General features: G+C 37.9%; 1 protein-coding gene across 3 annotated transcripts; it reads left to right on the plus strand.

Annotated features, from left to right (window-relative positions):
- Positions 1-892: 892 nt before the first annotated feature.
- ICOS (inducible T cell costimulator) lies at positions 893-23,083 on the plus strand. Of its 3 annotated transcripts, none has more exons than XM_070421936.1 (5): positions 893-976; positions 16,021-16,350; positions 17,274-17,380; positions 18,485-18,569; positions 21,098-23,083. In XM_070421936.1, the coding sequence occupies exons 1-5, from the start codon at positions 919-921 to the stop codon at positions 21,208-21,210; spliced, it is 693 nt and encodes a 230-aa protein (XP_070278037.1). In that variant the 5' UTR covers positions 893-918; the 3' UTR covers positions 21,211-23,083. The 3 variants fall into 3 exon arrangements, with proteins under 3 accessions (XP_070278037.1, XP_070278039.1, XP_070278038.1); XM_070421938.1 differs by having other exon boundaries at positions 21,070-21,186; XM_070421937.1 differs by having other exon boundaries at positions 902-976; positions 16,024-16,350.
- The last annotated feature ends 70 nt before the right edge of the window (positions 23,084-23,153 follow it).

A 23,153-nucleotide genomic window follows, 5' to 3' on the forward strand; every position in this document is an offset into this window, starting at 1 on the left:
TATATACTATTTGTACTTAATTTTATACATGTTTTGTATTAACATGTGTTCTTTCACATAAAACATTTGTGTACATATAAATACTATTATTTATATTATTATTACTGCTGTTATTGTTTACTCTATTCCCTACAGAGACAGAGAAATCATGGGTAGGCTTTTCCATTTTCTTGCTTTCATCTGAGGTTGTAAATGTGGAGTCCCTGGTTTCTACAGACTCCTTTGTAACGTGCAGAGCAGGGCTTATGTTGGATTAAAACTGACTCCATCATCTGGAAAATGATAATTAACAGTGAATGCCATGTAAATATTGTTTCTCAGCTTACTAGGTTACTCTTCTTTCAGATATCTTCATTGCAATTTCTGTAATATCATTTGTTTCTTTTCCTATTTCAAAATCTCAGGCAAATAGAAGACAGAAATGTGTCAAAATATGTTATTCGTCATGTGGCTATTTTTAGATTCTGCTATCCCAATAACTAATTTTCAGAAAAGTAGGGTGGTTCTGAAAAGAATAGGCATTGTCTCTGTCACTTGTTTTATTGGAACCACAATGAGGGTAGACTTTTTCTGTGTCGTCAAAATCCTAAACAATCCATGAGTTATGCTTAGTCCCCAGTAGCAATAATACCTCTCGTACAGCCACTGCCATCAATGAAAAGTCACATCCTTGCCTAGGGAGGTGGGTGGGGGAGGGGGGAGGGGTCATTGGAGGAAAGGCGGGGGGCATTTTAATACTTTCAACAATAAAGATACATTTTAAAAAAGTCACATCCTTGCCTTGATGGTAAGTGTGACATTGCATCAACCCCCACAAAGCCACTTCCTTTCCAGCAAGTAGAAAACATCTAGGAACATGAATTTTGCTGTTATTTTTTTCAGCTCTGTAGAAGAGGATTTTATCTGTTCTTGGCAAAGATGAAGTCGGACCTTTGGTATTTCTTTCTCTTCTGCTTCCAAGTTGAAGTTCTAACAGGTAAGTGGTCTACTGAATATTTCTTATTATGTTATAACTTAATAAGTGACAGTAGGAAAAATCAAAGGTAGAAAATTTACGCATCAAATAGAAAACAATTTTTTTTTGAAAGTAAGAACAATTGCAGAAGGGCCCAAGTACGCGGATGGCTAAGGGCATTTGTCACTCATGTCACTGTTGATGACATTGAGTTTGTACTGCTTCCTTTGATATTATGTTTTAAGATAAAGAAAAAGATTTCATCAGTCCATTAAAATTTTAAATTACCTGCTTGGAGTTACCTTTTAGTGGGTAAAGTAGAAGAGTGGCCTACTATTCTCAGAGAAAGATGAAAGGCAGAATGACTTGTGTCAACGGAATGAAAATGAAAAGTCCTGACATTGGGCTGGGAATTGTTTCTGAAGGAGAAAATGAAATGGAAGGACTTTGAGAATAGGATTTTGATTTTAATCTTATCTGGGTGGTCTATTGTTAGAAATGCCCAGGCCTCCACAGAGTTTTCTCAACACAAAGTGTCAGAATCCCTCTAAAAGGCCAAGGAGTAGTGGATGATGTAAAAACACACCCCAGCCCTTGTAGACATTAAAAAAATAATAGTTCTGAAGTCCTCAATTCTTTCTATCAGGTGGCACACGTCAGACTCTATTTAAACAATTTAAATAATACTATCTACTAAATTGAACTAATATATGTGTTTCTACTGCTTCTTACCCTGTAGATTTTATTTAGTATTACACTTATTTTATCCTTAACTCAGAGCCATGTGTTTGAGGCTGGGAAAAGAAAAGGGAAATTATATTAAGTTGGGGAGTTCCATTAACACTAAAAGTGAAATCACCACTTTTAGTAGGTATAATCTTATCTAGAAAGAATAAATTTTTTTAGTGGTACAAAAAATACACTAATTTTTTTCCAAAAATAAAAAAAACCCACCCAAAAGTAGACTGGTCATATGTTTGATCTTGCAGTGGCTCAAGGTGGCCCAAATGCTCTTGTAAAGAAGAATGAGGAATGAGGAAATAGGATCTACTTATAAGTCCCAAGGGCAGTTTGGGACAACTTGCTTGTCTAACTGTGGCTTTTCTACAACCCAATAGAACCCTTTAGTGACATAAATAACAAACAAATAGCTTCAGAATTAATATTCATTCACTTACTCATCAATTTATTCATACTGCGCCAAACACGTGCCATGCAGGAGGTACTATTCTAGCTGCTGTACATACAATGATGAGCAAAACTAGGTCAGTCCCTGCTCTCATGAAGCCAAATAAACGGTTGGGAGAAAGGCATTAATCATATAATCCCATGAATTAATGATAATTACTGGTAGAACTCAGTTCTATCATAGAATATAATAAAGAAGCCTACTAGACTGGGTGGGTGTGGAGGTGGTGTTGGGGAGTGTGGTTCGTTGAAGTCTTTTGTGTGGAAGTGGCACTTAAACTGATATTTGAAGGACAACTAGGAGTAAATGGGGAGAATGGTATGAGGGTTGGGAGGAACATTCCATTCCATGAGGAGAGTAAGTGCTAAGGACCTGTGGCAGGAGGGAGGAAGGTAAGGCCAGGGAACCAGAAGAAGGCAATGTGCCTGAGTACAGAGAAGGAAGGCATGGGGGATGATGCAAGATGAGGTTGGGAAGGAAAGCAGAATCCCAACATTGTTGTCTATAGGAAGAACTAACTCGCACATTTTAGGTCTATGAAATTTTGCAAGACTTTTCCTGCACTGGACACTAAAGACAAATAAATTAAAAAATTTTTAAAGCCATATAGGGAAACATGTCAAATGTGTTTTTGTCCTTTTGGCAAGGCTGTGGGAGTCTCAAAATGTCACAGTAGTAAATAACTTACTACTTTTTGACAAAATCTTTTTTCTGTTGGAACACTGAATTCTTTTGTGCATATGTGTGTACTAGTATATGAATACAAATGAAAGGCTTCTATCTCCTGGAGTTACCTCCATATGCTGATGATAACTATTTTTTTTTTTTTAGTTCAATGTGGAGACTTGAAACTTGAATGTCCCTTCTAGTTTTTATATCTATACTACTAAAAGGATAATATGTTAATTAGACAGGACATCTTCCTGACGTCCTTCCGGACAAAGCTACAGTGGCGGGGCCAAGGCAGAGGCGGTTAGGGGTGATCAGGCTGGCAGGGGAGAGCAGTTAGGGGCAATCAGGCCAGCAGGGGAGGGCAGTTAGGGGCAATCAGGCTGGCAGGGGAGCAGTTAGGGGGTGATCAGGCTGTCAGGCAGAGCTGGTTAGGGGCGATCAGGCAGGTAGGCGAGTGGTTAGGAGCCAGTGGTCCCAGATTGCAAGAGGGATCCCGGATCGGAGAGGGTACAGGCCGGGCTGAGGGACCCTCCCCCCACCCCCTCCATGCACAAATTTTGTGCATCGGGCCTCTAGTCAAAAATAAAAAGAGGAAGACAGACTCAAGAGTTTTGATCCTGTCAACCACCAGTTCTGATAGAATCTTTTGTTTGTCTGAGCCATGTTGACATAGACATGGGGCTTTCAATAATCAATTAAAGAGCGTTTAAATGTAACTTTTTTGAATTTGAGAAGTCAAACTTTTAGCAGACAACATTTATATTCTCCTTGGGCTCAGCACCAAAAAAATCCTTTTATGAAAGATTCAACAATGCCACCATCACCAACATCTCTATTGCACTCACAATTAAAACTCTTCATTTTGTACTATATAGGTCTAAAGCAAAATTCTCATAGTAGTATCTGTTTGCACATATTTAAATATGATGAAAGTTTCTTGTATATGTGAATCCATATTTTTACATTTCTACAGGCAGGTGACAGAATAATCATTAAGGATTTAAACCCCGTTAGAGCAAAGATCCAGACTTTGTTGCAGATTCAATGTGTTAAGCTCATATAATTTCATATCTAAGAAATGACAATCACAACATATATGTGACACCAATGTGATTAAGTGTTTGGGACAATTATATACTCAATATATCCTGAAGGAAAATACATATCTGAAAATACCTTCCAAATCTAGCCTAATGCATTAAGTGGCTCTTTAAGAGTGTGGACTCTGGTTTCAGATGATTTAGGTCCAAATTATGGCTTTACCATATATTGGCTCTATAACTGTGGGCCAGTAATTTAAAACCACAGTTTCTTCATCTGTAAAACAAGGATAAAAATAGACAATCTGACTGAAAAGGCTGCTATGAACAACAAATGATATAGTATGTGCAATGCATTTAACACAGTACTCAATACATAAGAAGCACTCCATGCTAATAAGTTATTGCTATTATTTTTGGAAGCTTATGAATGTTTAGATATTTATATAACTTCTAGACCTATTGGGCTTCAGAGAATTGGTTGGGAATCACTCAGTACTGAAACCAGGAAAGCCGGTGTTCGTGCTACCTGTCACTAACAGAACCAATAAGTAGAGACAAGGCCGAATCCTTATGGCGCTTTATTCAGATGGCCGGCGATCTGAGAAGATGGAGTGCTATACACCCTAAACACTGTCTCCCAGCTCATCTCAAGCTGACCCTTTTTATGAGAAGAAAAGAGTAGGTAAAGGATTTGGAATTCAGGAAAACAATTGGTAAGGGGTTTGGAATTCAGGGAAAATGACTAATCAGATAAAAGCTGCAATCTGGTGGTTTTCCGAGCATCCCTTCATCTGATGACTGGTGATTATCCGTGTCTGGGGAGCTGATGTTCTCTCCCTGGAGCACAATGACTCAGATACCGTCTTGGTCCCTCACAGTCCTCCTGGGGCACAAAGGTGGAGTTACTTGCGGGCCTCCTGAAGTCAGGGCAAGTCCAGCCATACATTCCAGTCCCTGGAACAATAGCTTTCTACATGCATTAATTACCAGGCCCATTAACTATATAACTGAAGCTAAGATTGTTAAATTCTTGAGTTCCCCATCATTATGAGTCTTTGTCTTTGGACTGGGAAACAAGCGTCCTCCGATATCCAGTAAATAGGATCTCTTGCCCTGCCTTTCTTGCTCTTCTCAGCCTGTTGCAGGAGTTACCCACCATGCTTACCCTCTATATTTTTCTATGTACAGTAGGTCTTTGGGTTACGTCGGTGCGACGAAACGCGATTTTTACCCTAAGTTGGAACCCACCTACTTAAGCACCTATGTCACTCAGGTGGAGCACAAACACAGCAGTAATGAAGTGAAACAGTAAACAAATTTAAAAGAAAGATAACAATTCCTGACCTTTACTTGTGGTAAATAAATAATAAAAAAACATAAAGCACATATGTAACAGACGTCGAAATGACGGAACTTTTTTTTTTTTTTTAATAAATAAATGGGAGATGGCGACGTAATCACGAAACGACGTACGTTGAGTCCGACATAACCCAAGGACTGTCTGTACTTATTCATTTAACATTATTGAGCTTCTAATATGTTCCAGGTCCTGGGGTTATTTTGGGGACCATGATGCAGTCCTTATTCTTTCATTAAAAATATATTTTCATTGATTTCAGAGAAGAAGGGAGAGGGAGAGAGAGATAGAAGCATCACGATCAGAGAGAATCATTGATCAGCTGCCTCCTGCATGCCCCCTATTGGGGATCAAGCAAGCCTGAATCCATGGCATGTGTCCTGATGGGGAATCAAACAGTGACCTCCTGGTTCATAGGTTGACCCTCAACCACTGAGCAACACTGGCAGGGCAGCAGTCCTTATTCTTGTGAAGCTCATATTAAATGAGAAAGATGGGCAAAATAATCATGCCCTAAACATATATGAATTATAAGTATATTGGTTTAAGCAAAATATTATTGAGAGAATAGAAATAGGAGTTGTTATTTTTGGGGGTGTGTGTGTCTCAGGTACCAATTCAAAATGGTTCTTAAAGAATGAATAAGGAGCCAAAACCGGTTTGGCTCAGTGGATAGAGTGTCGGCCTGCGGACTGAAAGGTCCTGGGTTCGATTCCTGTCAAGGGCATGTACCTGGGTTGCGGGCACATCCCCAGTAGGAGATGTGCAGGAGGCGGCTGATCGATGTTTCTCTCTCATCGATGTTTCTAACTCTCTATCTCTCTCCTTTCCTCTCTGTAAAAAATCAATAAAATATATTAAAAAAAAAAAAGAATGAATAAGGGTTTCTAGGCAGATAAAAGGGTAATATGATATTCTAGTCTATGGAAATGGAAGTAACAATGTAAAAAGAGTGGCCAAAAATTCTGGTATGGCTTGAATATATTGTCTGAGATGGTCAAAGGATTTTGTGTCATGGCAAAAATTTTTGACTATTTTTACCTCATAAGCAACAATGTAATAGAACCTTTGAAGCTGGGGAGTGAAATGCTTTTTGGAAATACCATTTTGGGAGCAACCTGGAGGAGGGACTCAGAGGGGAGAGACTGCTATTGAGAAAGACAGTCAAGAAAATGCTTTCACAGATGAGGGAAGACATTGAAAGATCTGAATTGGCACTGGGAGGGGAGGTAAACAATGGAATTCATAGGCATCCTTGAGCTGTGGTGACCAATTGGATCAGGAGAGTCAGAGGGGGAGAAATAGGACGACTCTGAGATTCTGAGAGTCGGACAAGTGACTCCTTCAAAGAATGAGGTTTTGGGGTTTGTGAGTGAATATTAAATTCAGTTTGGAAATGCTAATTTTGGTGTGTCAGGGGATTTCCAGGTAGAGATGTTGAAAGGAAATAGGAAATATTCCCTGAAGCCAAGGGGAGGGGTGGACTTGAGAGAAAGGTGTGAGTCACTGGAGCCTTAAATGTAAACAAGTTCACCCAGTGGCCACCTTGTCTGTGTGCCCTAAGGGCCTTGCACAGCAGTTGAAGGATGGGAAGCATGTGGATATTCATGAGTACTGATAAAATCCTCTCTCCCTCTCCCTGGAAGAGAGTTGGATCTATTTTAATCTCATGTGATTTTCCTAGGAGGACAATTTCAAATCAATGGCAATGAAATAACTAAAGAAGTAACTTGTTTGCAAATTAATTACTTAGTGAGTATTTGCTGCAGAGTTTTATATCACCTCTGGGATTTTTCAATTTTCTTGAAGAAAATCGGTTTTTACTAGAAGAAAATTAATCTCTCATTTAACTTAGAGGACAAAGCTTGTTTTATTCCCCAGTACAAATTCCTTGGAGAGTATGGAGCATATAAACAATTCACATGTTCTGTGTGTGTGTGTGTGTGTGTGTGTGTGTGTGATTGCTTTTTTAATTTTTATTTTACATTTTCTCCTTTTCCACATTTTTGGCCTTTTACCTTGTTAATGTTAAGTGTTTGGATTGGGCTTATTTTGCCTACTCTTCCTATTGATTTCAATCACATATGGGTGCCTTTGAACAATAATACAAATATAGAAATGATGTATGTATTACATTTTTAGCTAGTAGACTCATAAGAAATGACAATGCTTTCATGAAAGGTGAAAAAAGTGGTAGAAAGCACATTTTTAGAATTTCTTAGTAAAAGATCAAATGTTACAGAAACCTAAAATAATCATTGCAATTTGTAGAACTTGCCTCTATGTCACATTCCTGTGCTGTGCTCAGCTAAAGTTTATCATGGTTTTATTACAGAAAATGTGTTTAATAAGCACTATCAATAATGTGAACTCAGGAGATCTTATCTTTCTATCACCGTGACACCTCTGGGAGGTTTGTGGTTAGAAGTCTGAGTTAAAGAGACCAAAGTCAAATTGCTGATTTGTCTCACATCACTGAATTGTGTGAATTTTCTGAATGTTTTTGTTAAAAGATTTTCAACCAGGGATAATACAACTGCTTACAAAGAGTCGTGGCAGGATGGGTTCAAACAAGACTGTCTTATACTGAAGAAATGAAATAGTTTAGATATTAAATGAATCAACTTGCAAATAAACTTTTGGACCATAGGGCAATTCTCAGGGGAATACATTTTTCGTCAGAGAATTTTCTTAACAGCTCCCCAAAAAACAACGATGCAAATGCTTTTATCCTCTGAAAAAAATTGAAAACCTAAAGAAGTCACCTAATATAAAGATTCTGTTTTTTCTCTTGAAAACATTAGTCTAGTAATATTATAAAAATCATAGTTAGCAGCAGTTAACAGGTTTGAACCTCTTTTGGGAAGATTGTACCCTACAGACATGTAGTCAACGTGATCAAGAAGATATAGTACCTGTTCTCTAGAGCAGCGATTTTCAGCTGGTGTGCCACAAGAATTTTTAAAACTTGCAATACCTGACTATTTAGTCAGGGACATTAAACTCTTCCCCTTAGATTGTGAAATAAAAATAAATGACAACAGCCAACACAACAATAACCATCTGGTGTGAATGAGTCAAAATTAAACTTTTTTTGTCAGATTGGCAAAAAAATATATCTTTTGGGGTGCCACAGAATTTTAGTAATTAGTTTATGTGTGCCATGAAATAAAAAGGTTGAGAATCACTGCTCTACGGTATTTATAATCTGAGAATACCAACAAGAAGTGAACAGATATAATATCAACACAAAAACTAAGACTTAATAACGAGATTTTAAGACTCATTACCAGGATTCAAGAGAACATATTCCTATTTGTATTTTTAATAATGTATTAAATGCTAAAAGACATAGCATGGTGATTATATCACAAATCACTCACGTGCTGTGGTTAGGAAACATCTAGGTGTTTTAGAATACTCATTGGTCCCAGAACCCCTGCACATTGGACAAATATAATGACTGTGCACTCTGGCGGTCCTGATAACCAACCAGATTTAAACCTGACCTTCCCTCACATAAAAGAGCCAAGAAAATCATTAATCATCTAAACACATCTTTATGAACTTGGGAGATACAGGTAAAGAACCTGTTTCTTTGAAGCTCAAACAGATAATTTACATTAGAATGTGATATCCTTGTTGAAGAGGTGTCTTTTATGCTTGATTGTATATTTGCATGTCCTTGTTTCCAGAAGAAAGGCAACATGGTATAGCTAACCTTGGGATCATATCCCACCAATGAGCTATAATCCTGGGCAAGATGATCCCTTTTTTGGTTCCAGTTTAGCTTAATAAATGTAAATGTAAAATGAAAGGCTTAACTGGATCATTTCTAAGAGCCCGTTGGTTCTTACATTCTATAGTCAATGCTTTATCTCCCAGATTTATAAATATCTACATATTTATCCATCCATCCATCCATCTATCCATCCATCTATCCATCCATCCATCCAAGAGGTATTTCCTGTGATCTACTACATACCAGGTACTATTACAGAAACTTGGGATGTATCTCTATAATAAGATGAACAAGACCCCTGATTTTAAAGATTACATTATGGTGGGGTAACTAGACAATAAACAAGTAAACAAATAAACCAGATAATTTCAGATAATGATAAATACTTCATCTCGGGTAATATGCTATAAAATGACTTGGGGTGTGTTTTGGATTGAGTGGTCAATGGTTGCTGGAGAAGTAAGAAGTATATGAAGATTAGAGAGAACATTCCAGGCAAAGAAACAATAATTTCAAAGCCCTAGGGACCAGCTTCTTGTGTTTGAGGACTAGGAAAAAGAGCACCGTGACTACAATTCAGAGAAATAGAGTGGGTCATGTGTGTCATTGAAACCAAGGTAAGGAGTTAGATTTTATTCTAAGTGAAATGGGAAGGCCCTACATGTTTGACAGGCATGGCAATGGCACTATCCAGTTGTGTGTGTTAGAAAATCATACTGGTTTCCTTTAGGAAAATGAATGGTACATCGGAAAGAGTGAGAGCAGAGAGTTAGGAAGCTCTTGTAGTCCCAGAGAGAGATGATGCTGGTTTGGATAGTTGTAGTTTAGATGGAGAAGAAGTGAATACATTCTACTGGGCATAAAACAGGAAATTAAACTTTCTTCCTGTAGAAAGATTTTTAACAGTGGTGAACACTCAGTCTGTGGTGAACACTCTTTATCTTCATGTGGTTCCCTGCTTCCATAAACCTTTCCTTGGTTGTTGCTAGTGACACTCCCACCTTAAATTAAACCCCAAATATTTCATGCACCCAAGAAGTTATGTGACCTTATAGACAAATAATTTAAACTGCCTAAGCCATCAGTTGTCTGTACATGGAAGAATCAGACTTGATATATGATTTCTAAGTTTACTAGGTCTGACTGCATATGATGCTGGGTAGAAGTTGATGTTACAGGAAATGTGTATAAGAATGTGGTGGTGTTTACTGGTATAAGGGTGTCTGAAACACGGACAAGCAATGTATGTAAGAATGTATGGGTATTTGAGATGGAGATGGTATGTTAGGGAGAATGAGGAGAGTGTGGGAGAGGACATTTTGAAGGATGATTTTATATTAAGAGTTGGTATCTGGAGAAAATTTAAGCATGGGAGAAAGGAACAAAGGGCAAGATGAAAGAGATTGGGGAAGGGGACACTTGCAATTTTTAATTATTGATGTGGCAGAGGAACTGATCAAGCAGATTTGACCCCTAAGCACTGGCTATAAAAATGGTTGTTGAATGTTAGCCTTGGCGATAAAAACATTCAGGGAGGGTGAAGAAAAGCTTCTAGCTGTTTCTCTTGTTGTATAAAGTAATATACAGATTTTCCTTAAAGTGCCTGTCTATCCATTAAATGCTTCAGTCATGGTTACAGGTATAACCTCCTTTTGATACTGTTTTTCAAATGTCACCAAAGACTAAGGAGAATTTGTGATTAGGTATTTGAGCATATCTGCTCTATAGATGCCAGAATAATTATGAAGCAACCCATTAAATGCCATACCTAGTTTCTTTAGTTGAAATCATTCAAATTACAAACAGACTTGCCAAGTGGTTTTCCAGATGGAGAACTTAAGCATTGAGTATGTAGAAACTTAAGTCAGGCTTTTTATCACTACATCTATATATATAAAAGCCTAAGTGACCGTCTGACCATTTGACTGTCCGACCGGTAGCTATGATGCGCACTGACTACCAAGGGGCAGATGCTCAGTGCAGGAGCTGCCGAGATGTGGTGATCTGGCAGCTGTAGTTCTTGGGTGACGCGCCTGGAACCAGAGAGAAGGAAGCCCGATTCCAAGGTGTGTCACCCTCTTGCAATATGGGACCCCACGGGGGATGTTGGAGAGCTGGTTTAAGTCTGATCCCTGCAGGCCAGGCTGAGGGACCCCACCAGTGCACGAATTCATGCACTGGGCCTCTAGTTTGATAATAAAAAGGTGACTCGGTAATTTTTATATAAATTATGATAAAATAAAAGATTAAGCATGTCCAGTAGAAATGACACTTAGGAGGGAATCTCCAGTTACTCCTCTGATGTCAATGGCACAAACCATTGGCCGTGTCACTCAAGAAAACTTGAGGTAGTCTTCCTAGCCCTACCAAAATACTTTTCATTTTTCCTAACTCCCTGAAATAGCCCCCTAAGATGCTGGAATAGAGAAAGGATTATAGGAACATGGTTTCTTCTCTGGAAGACCCAACAGCAAAGAAATAGCTTTCTTGCAGTCTCAGATGGTATGTTCTGATCCTGGATCCATGGTGACTAAGGGTTAGAAAGAACTTTAAGATGTTTTGGTCTCACCGCCTAACCCTAACTGTAACCATGAACCTAACCCTTTCACAGATGAAGAGGCTGAAGTCAAGAGGGGCACTCTAGTCACAGAGGCTTGCTAATGCCAGGGCCTGAATTTGCCTCTGGTTTCCTTGGGAACCACTGAATTGAACTTTTTCCTTCTTGTACCACCAACCATTTTGTGTGCACACAAAAGGGGAAAAAATTGATGACAAAATCATCTTCAGAAATAGAGAGCAATGCATTTATGTCTGTTTGTACACACAGTGGCTGCAGAAACTTTTAGTCCAAGATGTCTTTGTGGTTTACTTACTGCTGTTATAAAGTCCTTGAGAAATTTACTTTGATTATTTCTAAAGGAACTGAGAACCAGCCCACTGATTTTATCTTCTACAGCAGACAGTAGAGACATAAGCATCCAAACAATAGCAGCAACATAATTTACTCAGACAAATAAGTCCCCAAGCAAAACAACTTTCATTTTTATATAATACAGGCTTCATCTCTACTCATGCTATTGGTTTTTTCCCATTTGCTTATATTATCCCCTCTATTTTTAAAATGAAATAAGCATTGTTTTTATGTACTTTAAAAAATGTAATTCTAGAACAAAACATCTATAAAGAAAAGTGAGCAAACATAAATGTCTTGTTGATGAGTAAGTTATAAAGCATACTACCTCATTCCTACAATCACCACAGGTCAAGAAATACAGCATTGTCAGCACATAGAAGTCTTCCATGCCTATATTTTCCTTCCTGGTTTCAACTATTCCAACTCTTCTCCCCTTTTAGACTGAACTTTGTGATATTCACTGAGGTTATATATTCTGTTTCTATCTATTCTTTTAGTCATTATCACAATATGCATACTTCACTTATCAAAGTTTCAAGTTACATACACCTTTTACTGTCTTTCTAGACAATACGTTCTAGGTCAGTGGTCAGCAAACTCATTAGTCAATAGAGCCAAATATCAACAGTACAACGATTGAAATTTCTTTTGAGAGCCAAATTTTTTAAACTTAAACTATATAGGTAGGTACATTGTTATTAACTTATTAGGGTACTCCTAAACTGGCCTTTGCTAGAAACATCCTCAATCTGATTGAGGTACGTTTGCTGAGGTCGACCCCTTCCAACTCTCCCATCCACACTTGTCATCTGAAACAAGTATACAAGATGAGTGTGGATGGGAGAGTTGGAAGGGGTCGACCTCAGCGAATGCACCTCAAAACAATGTACCTCCCCTGTGCTGCGTATCCCGCGGCCTGCCTGTGCCATGTCTCCTGTCGCCCGACTGACCAACACCCCCCACTTCTTCTAATGCCACTTCTTCAAAATAGACTCGCCCAGGCCGAAAACCGACTTCTGTGCAAGGGCCACGAAGTTTCAATCGCACTGTATGTGCGCGCCCGCATGTGGTATTTTGTGGAAGAGCCACACTCAAGGAGCCAAAGAGTCGCATGTGGCTCACGAGCTGCGGTTTGCCGACCACTGTTCTAGGCTGGTGGGTAGTTTCACCACGTTGAAGATATAAGACATAATTTCACTGTATCATGGCTTTTATGGTTGTTGCAATATCACCTGTCAATCTAATAGGTGCTTCTTTGAAGACAATCAATCTTTTTTTTTTCTCTCCCTCTTGCTGTTTTTAGGATTTTCATTATGTTATTTGTAGATGTAAGTATTTTGAAAACACCTGCTAGTGATTTGTTGGGATTCTTGAATCTGTGGATTATGACTGCACTGTGAATAAATTTTCTAACCTATTTTTTCAGTTTATCAGCTCTCTCATTAGCTTTAATACTCTTAACCTTTCCATTGAGTTTTTAATCTGTGTGGTTTTTGCCAGTGTTAGTTGTTGATTTTCGTTTTATTCAAATTAGTTGATCTTTTTTTGAGTTTTCTGTGCTCTGCAGGTATTATTATAAGTTTGTCTTTTGTTTCCTTAAACATAGTAAGCTCAGTTGTTTTATTTTGTGGGTCTGATAATTCAAATATATAATTGTTTGTGGATTTGTTTTTGTAGTCTGTTGTTCCTGTTATCTTGTTTCCCTTTGTGTCTGATTATTTTTTATGGTGTGTTTATCATTGTATTTAAATATTATTTGTAGATATGATTTGAGGCCTATAAATTTTTTTTCCTGGAATAGTTTGCATTTTTACTTTCAAAAGCCTCTGGGTAATAATAATAATTTAAAATCACCTTAAACAAAATGTAAGAATTGAGATAGACCATTGAAGAGATTCAAAGGTGGGTTATAATCTGCATGAGGGCTGGTTTACTTCTGGTTTACCTATACTCCAAGGATGTAACCTTTTGGGATCCAGCTTATTGAGGAAAGGGTTTTCTACTAGATTTCTCACTTTTCACACTCTGGGAGTTGAAACATAAAAACAAAAGTTTGAATCTGGGAGAACAGCAAATGCTTTCAGAGTAAAGTAGCTCCTAAGCTCTGCTTATCTCTCTGAGTTCTAGTTCTTCAAATTTAACTAGTATTTTCTTCTCTTTTAATAATATTTCAGGACATTTTGTTCAGCATTTTAGTTGTTGGGGTATGGGTTGAGTTTGAATAACCTGGACTGCCATAACTGAAAGCTAGAATACCTGTGTGTATATTCACAAGCAAACCCCAAGTTGAAAATCTATTCCCAAGTAATATGAGAGATATACATTGAAGTCTACAGATATTAAGAAAAATAAGTAACTGTGGCAAATCTTAAATAAAATTAAGGCAACTGTGATAAATCTTAAATAAAATTAATAAAAAATCTTACGTAAAATTTTAAATAAAATTTGTGCAAGTAGAGTTGTAGTAAATGAATCCTCCTGCATAATGCTAGTCATATTATAAATTGGAGCAGTTCTTTCAGCATTAGTAGATGCTTTAACAAATTATGATAGATTAACACTATGGCCTTTTATACCATCATTACAAAGGATAATTATGATGACTATGTCAAAATGGAATGTTTATAACATTAAATGACGATGGAGGAAAACAAAATAATATGCTTGCTATATAAAACAAATATGTATCTGGATGAAAAAAAGCAAAAATATTTCAGAATAAAGATAGAGATTTTAAAACAAGTAGAAAACTCATGATAATATCTTCCTCAAAACAATTTCAGCATAAAAATTTCTCACATTAAAAGAAAAGAAGAAAAAAAGAAAGGCAATGAGCAGTTTGAACTTACCCTATATAATAAAAGGGTAATATGCAAATTGACTGAACGAGGGAATGACAGGTCACTATGATGCGCACTGACCACCAGGGGGCAGATGCTCAATACAGGAGCTGCCCTCTGGTGGTCAGTGCACTTCCTGGTGGGAAGCGCTGCTCAGCCATAAGCTGGGCCTAAGCTGTCAGTTGGACATCCCCTGAGGGCTCCCAGACTGTGAAAGAGTGCAGGTCAGGTTGAGTAATCTAATAACTGAGAATCTGTAGCCAGGCCAAAACCATTTCAGTCTCCTCCTTCAGTGATCTCTATGTAGCTCACAAAAACAACCTTGGCTTCCTAGAAGATTAAAATTACTTTTAAAAAATGAAACAGTAAGCAAATATCTGCGGCCTTACTTTTTTTTTTTTTTTTTATCAGACTTTAATTTAGTTTTCAATGGATGAGGTTCTGAGAAGACACACATTTCTATCATTTGAAAATGATGCATCTGTTCTTTTACACTCTAGCAAGAGAATATAATATCAATGTATATTTAAATATAATCACTTATTTTTAGTTTAAGCTATTTGTACTTTTAAGAATTTTTTCTTAACTGCATCATTCCCAAAATCTCTTCCCTAAACTTTCGTTGTTTGAGTAAGTGCAAATCCTCCCTCAATTTCAATATTAAAAATCATTTCCTCAAAGTGGCATTTTCTTATTTAAAAAAATATTTTTTATTGCTTTCAGAGAAGAAGGGAGAGGGAGAGAGAGATAGAAACATCACTGATGAGAGAGATCATTGATTGGCTGTCTCCTGCATGCTCCCTACTGGGGATCAAGCCCACTACCTGGGCATGTGCCCTGACTGGGAATCGAACAGTGACCTCCTGGTTTATAGGTAGATGCTCAACTGCTGAACCATGCTAGCCAGGAAAAGTGGCATTTTCTGATTCTACAATAGAAATTAGAACCAATCTCACCACCTTTATTCAATTAGTACTCCATTCCTTACACAAATTATGGTGCATTACTACATATTTATTTATTTACCATCTTTTTCCAAAATGGAAGCTGCCAAAGGGCAGGAACCGTATCTGTTTCATTCATACTCTGTAAATATATTATCTAATACACTGCATATTATATATTCATATATGACAAGCTTCTGGTTAGGCTTCTTCTAGGGCACAGTTTTAACTATTAAGCTCTTTTATTGTTGTGAAGTATTTCATTTTTATGACTTTATGAAGAGATTACTTTTGTATTCAAATATAATTATTAGGGCAACCTATTCCTAAAATGTCGCTTTTGCTTTTTTTTCTTTTTATCCAGAAGAAATCGATGATTTTGCCAAGTCTAAAATATTTACATTTCACAATGGAGGTGTACAAATGTTATGCAAATGCTCTGAGAACATCCAGCAATTTAGAATGGAGTTGCTGAAAGGGACGCAAATAATCTGTGATTTCAGTAAGACAAAGGGAAGCGGAAACATCGTATCCAATCAGAGTCTGAAATTCTGTCAATCATCCAATAACAGCATCTCTTATTTTCTGAATAACTTGGACAGTTCTCATGACAGCTATTACTCCTGCAGACTATCAATTTTTGATCCTCCTCCTTTTCGAGTGAAGTTGAAGAGTGAATATTTGCATATTTACGGTAAGACATTGTTTTCATCTTCTGGATGTAACTGTACATGTGCATTTTGACTTTTCTTGCTAATGAAAACAAACAAATAAGTATATTTTGTGTTGGAGTTAATTTAGGTGCAATTGATGACAATTACTTATGATGAAAATATGTAAGAGATGATTTGTTAATAATAATAGATATTAATCAGTAATATGCAATTTGATAATGTAGATTGCTGACTTAGAAATAGATCATGTTGTCTCTAAAACAAATATGCCATTGCCCGGCCGGCATGGCTCAGTGGTTTGACCTATGAACAAGGAAGTCCCAGTTCGATTCCCGGTCAGGGCAAATGCCTGGGTTGCAGACTCAATCCCCAGTGTGGGGCGTGCAGGAGGCAGCCAATCAATGACTCTTTCTCATCATTGTTGTTTCTACCTCTCCCTCTCCCTTCCTCTCTGAAATCAATAAAAATATAAAAAAAAATTAAGACACATATGCCATCAAAAATCATGAAAAATGAAGACAAATATCCAAACCCGTGGCTTAATGACTATTACGTCTATTCACATAAGGCTGTGGTTTTTGCTGAATTTGCAGAATGCAGTGAAATGACTGAAAAGAACAGTTTTATGTCATTACTTTTTCTACTTATTTTTTTTGCAAAAATATAGACAGAAAAGTCCTTTTTATTAGTCACATTTGTAAACATATTTGTGTGTACAGTCTTTTACGTTTTAGTTTTTGGATCCTTGCTATAATACTAAAATGATGTTGTTTACTATTTACTGGGTTTCATGGTTGCAATGAAGACAAGCTCATTTGATTAAATCATTCTTTTACATTTGTTAAAAAAAAAAACCACACAAAACACCACCTTGGGATTCAGCAGTGAAAGAGGGGATTTGATTTTTAGAATTTGTTTTTAACATTTCTTTTCTCTAATCCAGAATCACAGCTTTGTTGCCAGCTGAAGTTCTGGTTACCCATAGGATGTGCAGCTTTTGTTGCCGTCTACATTTTTGGATGCGCATTTTTATGTTGGTTTAAAAATAAGGTGAGCAATGTCTATCTTTTCTTGCATCAATTTTACTGAGGAATATCAGTGGTCATTTACTCATCGAAGTACATATTACTCTTACGAGAGTAAATGGATCAGCAGGTAGACTATTTTTTCTCTCTCAAGATATACCTACTAACTAAACTACTAACTTGGAACAGAAGCTTATTTTATAACTGCTTCATTTCAAAACTTATTCGATGGCTTACAAAGAGATATGTTGTTATTATTCAACAAGGATGAGACAATTGAGGCCCACAAAAGACAAAAAGTCAGGAGGAAGGTAAAAACATAAAAATAGATGCTTCTTGCTTTTAAAAATTATTTAACGTGGGCTGCACATTTTATTCTAAGCTACCTAAGAGTCGGGATGAAGATGAAACTGTTCTGTTTCACTCCATTGGTTAATTAAGAAATAATAATAAAAAAAGGAGACATATGTAATACTCTTTGTAATACTTTAAGCAATAAAACAATTAAAAAAAAAAAGAAATAATCAGTGAGAAAATCTTATAAGGTACCAGTAGTAGCTGAGAAGTAAATGGCCAGCTTGTTTCCATGGTAAATTATTAGGGCTCCTTATTTTAAAAGAAAAACCACTGCAAAGCCATGCAGAATGATAAAACAACAACAATAATGACAACAACAAGAATCTGTGCTGAAAATATCCTTTTTAGCCTTTTGCAATACACGTTATCAGAGAACTTATACCTCCCTGCATGATGCAAGTCTGCTAATACCCAAGTGTATCCACAGTGTGACCATTGACCAGACGGTGAGTATATTTGTGCCAAATGGAATATGAAAAAAGAGATAAAGAAGGAAGAGAATGAGATAGAGCCCATGATCTAATTCTACAGAGGAAAGGACAATAAAGGCCAAAATGAGGAAGTCAGCTTTTTTTATTTAAAACCCTTTTCATGTTGTTCTACTTAGCCAAAAGCCAGGACCCCAAGTCCCATTATAACATTTCTCACATACCACTCCGACAAAGAATAGAAAGCAGTAAACAAATAAACCAAAACAAACAAACCAACAAATAACAGGGATGGAGATGGGGGAGAGCAGATGACCAACCTGTTTTCTGACTTTCTCTTTCAGAGGCATCGATCCAGTGTGCATGATGCGAACAGTGAGTACATGTTCATGGCAGCGGTGAACACGGCGAAGAAGCCTGGGCGCACAGGTACAGCAACATTTAGGGCTTAGGGAAGGGAAGAGCTGTCTTCATAGTAAGCCTGGAATTTTCATTTATGATTTTTTAAAAATATATTTTTATCGATTTCAGAGAGGAAGCGAGAGGGAGGAAGAGATAGAAACATCAATGACGAGAGAGAATCATTGATTGGCTGCCTTCTGTTGGGCTTGTGCCCTAATTGGGAATTGACCCCTGACCTCCTGGTTCATAGGTTGATGCACAGCCACTGAGCCACACCGGGCTTAATTTATGATTTTAGAGGGAGGAATAATGCCTCTAAGTCTGACTTTTCGTATTTTCTGTGAAAAACTGAATTTTTATTTTACCTGATTTTATGTTTTTCTCCAGTGAATTGAAAACAAACAAGGTTATAAACTACTATTAAAATTAAACAAGTTCATAAATCACTATTGTACCAAAGAAATTTTCCAATTGATATTTTAAAAATTGAGATGATTCAAAGTCTCCCTTGTTAAAAAAAAAAGATCATTAAGTCATACAATGAGATTTACTGAATATCAATCAATTAAGTGCAAAAATCACTGTGGGAGATGTATAGATACATGGAGATTTTAGACTGAGATTTGGAAGGGAGATCTGGGTTGGTGTTAGCATGGGGAGGACGGAGGAATTGGTGAAGATATTGTTAAATTGTGCAAGTTTAAAGAACTTGTGTATATCACAGAAGGCCAGTTAGGTGGGAATTTGACCTTTTCCATTCAGATTAAGTGTTGTTAACTTGAGTGTCATTAAGTTGAGGAGCATTCAGAAAAGTTGAAGCATCTATTGTAGAAAAGGTGTAAATTTTATGCTTTAGAGGTTGCAATGATATGAGGTATATGATGAGATAGAAGCCATTGCATTTTTGCCACAACTCAGTGGTGCAGAACTTATATTAAAGAAACACACGAAACATCTGCCATAGAATTAAAGTATAGGGAGGGAGCTAAATGCTCTTTTAGTCCATCTCACTTTTCAGATGCAAGAAATTATTGATGCTCAGGGTGTTCAGTGACATCTTTGTTCCCCAGAGATTGATACCATAGCTTTGACACTAGCAAAGAGCCTGTGTTTCATATAACTTTGCTATTTAAAAAAAAACAACATTTCTCTTAATCTCTGTGCTCTTAATAATGTGTCTGCTTTGGTATGGAACTCTTAAACCCTGAGACAGAGACTTGTGGGCAAGTAATTTAGGTGGAAAGCGACTCCAAGAAGAAGGGGTGAGGGAACAGGGAGAGTGAGACAGGTAAGGAGGAAACGCAAATGGAGGTTGCATTACTGAGATGTCAGCTAGAGGCCACAGGATCTCTGAGGAGTGTACAGATGTCTTCCATAAGTGGGGCTTTATCCATTGGCTCCCACCCCCACTGCTTTAGGGTTGCCTACAGAGCACCTTAATCTCCCACGTCCCTAAGCTTGCCCTGTGTTTGGGATGAGGGGCTCAGAAGTCTTCAGAGAAAACCCTGAGGCAGAAAAGCAGAGAAATGCACCATGGACTATTGTGCTAGCTAGAACCATCAGTATGCACAAAGGTGTCCACCCCTTGAGGCTGAAATCAGAGGTGGGTGGTCTCAATTTCCACCTACCAAGCCTAGTACATCTCTTCCAATTGGATTTAAACAAATAACTATGCAAATGGCCAGAGAGTAAGTTTCTTGAGGGGAAGCAGGACCTTCCTTCTCTATATTCCGAAAGGATTACACATATCCAATTCCAAGCAGAGCCTGACCCAGCACCTCTGTCAAATATTTATTGAAATATTATTATGTGATGATCTCACTCATTTATGGATAATTAAGACCATTATAAACTGATGAACAAAAACAGATACAGAGGCAGAACAACATCGAACAGACTGTCAAACTACAGCGGGAAGTCCGGAAGGGCTGGGGGGTGGGTAAGAGATCAACCAAAGGACTTGTATGCATGCATATAAGCATAACCAATGGACACAAGACACTGGGGGGTAGGAGGAGTCAGGGGCAGGTCAAGGGGAGAAAAAAAAGGAGACATATGTAATACTCTTTGTAATACTTTAAGCAATAAAACAAAATAAAAAAAAAGAAAGATTATTATGTGAATAGCACTGTGCTGAGTAATGTGTGTTGAGCAGAGGGCAGGAAGACCCAAGACCGTCCTTGTGTTCAGTTTGTAATGTCATTGGGAGAGGTGATATGTTTGCATGGATGGTGGAGTTTCGTGTTAATGTCAAAAGTACGTAATTGCGAACTGTACATTTCAGATAATATCTGTTATCTAGGAGTTGAGAGTGGGCTGAGCAAAACTGTATGGAAAATGTGGACCTGGTGCTGGGTCTTGACTGATAAAGGAAAAGTTTGAATGGGGTGTGTCTGTGTGCGTGTGCATGTGCATGCATGTGTGCGTGTGCACGTGTTTATAAGAGGCAGAAAAAGGGGGAAAACTTGAGGAAGGAAATGGGCGCATGGAGAGCTTTAAAAGAATTTATGTTGCATTGTTGTTACAGATGTTGCTCATAACTTGGGACTCTCTAGCACCCAGGCATGAACCACGTTGGCCATCTCCCTGCTACTTGAAGTGCAAGATTTCCTCATTTCCTGGACCCTGGAGAGTCTGGCTTGATTCGACTACATACATCTTCTACTGATGTTTTGTTCAACCTGGACCAGTAACTGTATCAGTCAACAGGGACATTAACAGACTGCCTCAGAGCTGCTGAGTTCTATGGGAACAAACACCCTCTTGCAACTTAATAGAAAGCCGGGGTCACGTGTACCAACAAACAGACCTGGCTGGAATGGAATCACTTTCACATCTGCTTCTAGCCAGTAAAACAAACACATCTACAAACATTGTTAAAATACGCCAAGGGCACTGAATCCACAAAGCAAACGGACAGCCGAGGGCCAACATCGGTCCGCAGTTCACTGACAGACTACCTCTTCTTCTTGTAGGATGGATGAGCTTCCTTTTTTAAACCAGACAGTAGAGGAGTTGCTTTAAAACTGTAGCTATTTTATTTCTGAGGTGTCAATGTGCGACTATAATGTACTGATGCATTAGTGCACAGTACTCTTCTCCAACTTCTGAACTCCTGTCCGCCACTCTACCAAGAGTTTAGATACCTTCTGCTCTCAATTTTCCTTTTAAAAATACTTCTACATGACTATTTGACAGATGCTCTGAGGAGGGAGCTATATCTATGTTTTTTCCTCTACTGCTCCATAAAATACATAATATATATATATATATATATATATATATATGTATATATATATGTATATATAATTATATAATATATAAATATATGAGTATATATATATATATAAATACACACACACACACACACACACACACACTCTGATGAATATGGTTTACTTATATTCTTCCTACAAGAATAGACATCTTTTTTCCCCTAGATTTAGTTAACATGGTGTATTTGCTTGACTTGGTTTTAGTGGTAGGAAACATTGGCCAGAATCGAAAGTGACTTCATTTTATGATCCTGTTTTCTACCATTACCTATGTTTTCAAGGTGCTATTAAATTACAAGCTGGGCTATTTTTGTAATCAAGGTCCTGGGGTAGAGACAATGATCTACTCAGCATCAAAGCTGCGGTCTCCGGAGGTCACTGCCCAACTCTGGCCCTGCTGCCTCTGGGCTCCACTGGCTGAAATGAGCCCCATCAGCCTGGAGCAGCCATCAGACCTGGATGGAATTCCACGGGTTGAGAGACTCCCCCGAGCAAGGGCCAACCAGGCGCTGTTGCTCTCAGAGGCTGATGTCATCCTGGGACCACAGTGGGCGAGCCTGCATTTGTCCCTCCAGGATTTGTGAAGAAGCATCAGCATGATGGCCTCGCCTAGAAACCATGCCACTTGGAAGCTGGCCTGGACCTTCAAGACAGATTTGGTTGGAAGTTGCCTAGATATGTGTAACGTGGTTATTCTTAGCCTGGATATTTTCTCTACTTCCTGTGTGCACGCCAAAGACTTCTGAGCCAGCCAATGCTTATTCAACAATAGTTTTAACTGTAGGTGAAAATGGGGTTATGGTCGTTTTAAAATGTGTAGTTGTCTGCTTATAGTTTTTTTTTTTTAAAGTGAGATCTGATATGTCATTAAGCATGCTTATATTATTTTAAGCATGTGTAATGCCAGATGTGTACAGTACAATACTGAATTTGTAATTTGAATCAAGTAAGATGTTCTTTGTTTTCAGCGAACTTGAACAACCTGGCTGGCTTTGCAGAGGTGTTTCCTCAGGTATTGGCAGCTTTCTGTGTGGGGGATCAGGGCGGGGAGACCCTTCATGTGGCGTGGTTGCTCAAGCCATGCCCTGAAGCATCCCCATCCTCAGCATGGCACATTTCAAAGTGAATTGTTGAAGGATACAATTTCTGTGAAATAAAAGCTGGTTTTGAAGAGGAGCTGCTTATGAAATGGATTTTAGCAGTAGTAGGAAACTAAATAATAAACATTTGATATTCAGCAACTGACCTCTCAGTGTATTCTTGGGGGAGGGAAATGATTTACCTTAGCACATTCTCCCTTATCCTTCCTTTTTTTTGTGTTATTTATGTATTTATT

This window comes from Myotis yumanensis, unplaced genomic scaffold, assembly GCF_028538775.1.
Source record: "Myotis yumanensis isolate MYYU_CA2020_CCGP unplaced genomic scaffold, mMyoYum1.0.hap1 SCAF_8, whole genome shotgun sequence".
Lineage (NCBI taxonomy): Eukaryota > Metazoa > Chordata > Mammalia > Chiroptera > Vespertilionidae > Myotis > Myotis yumanensis.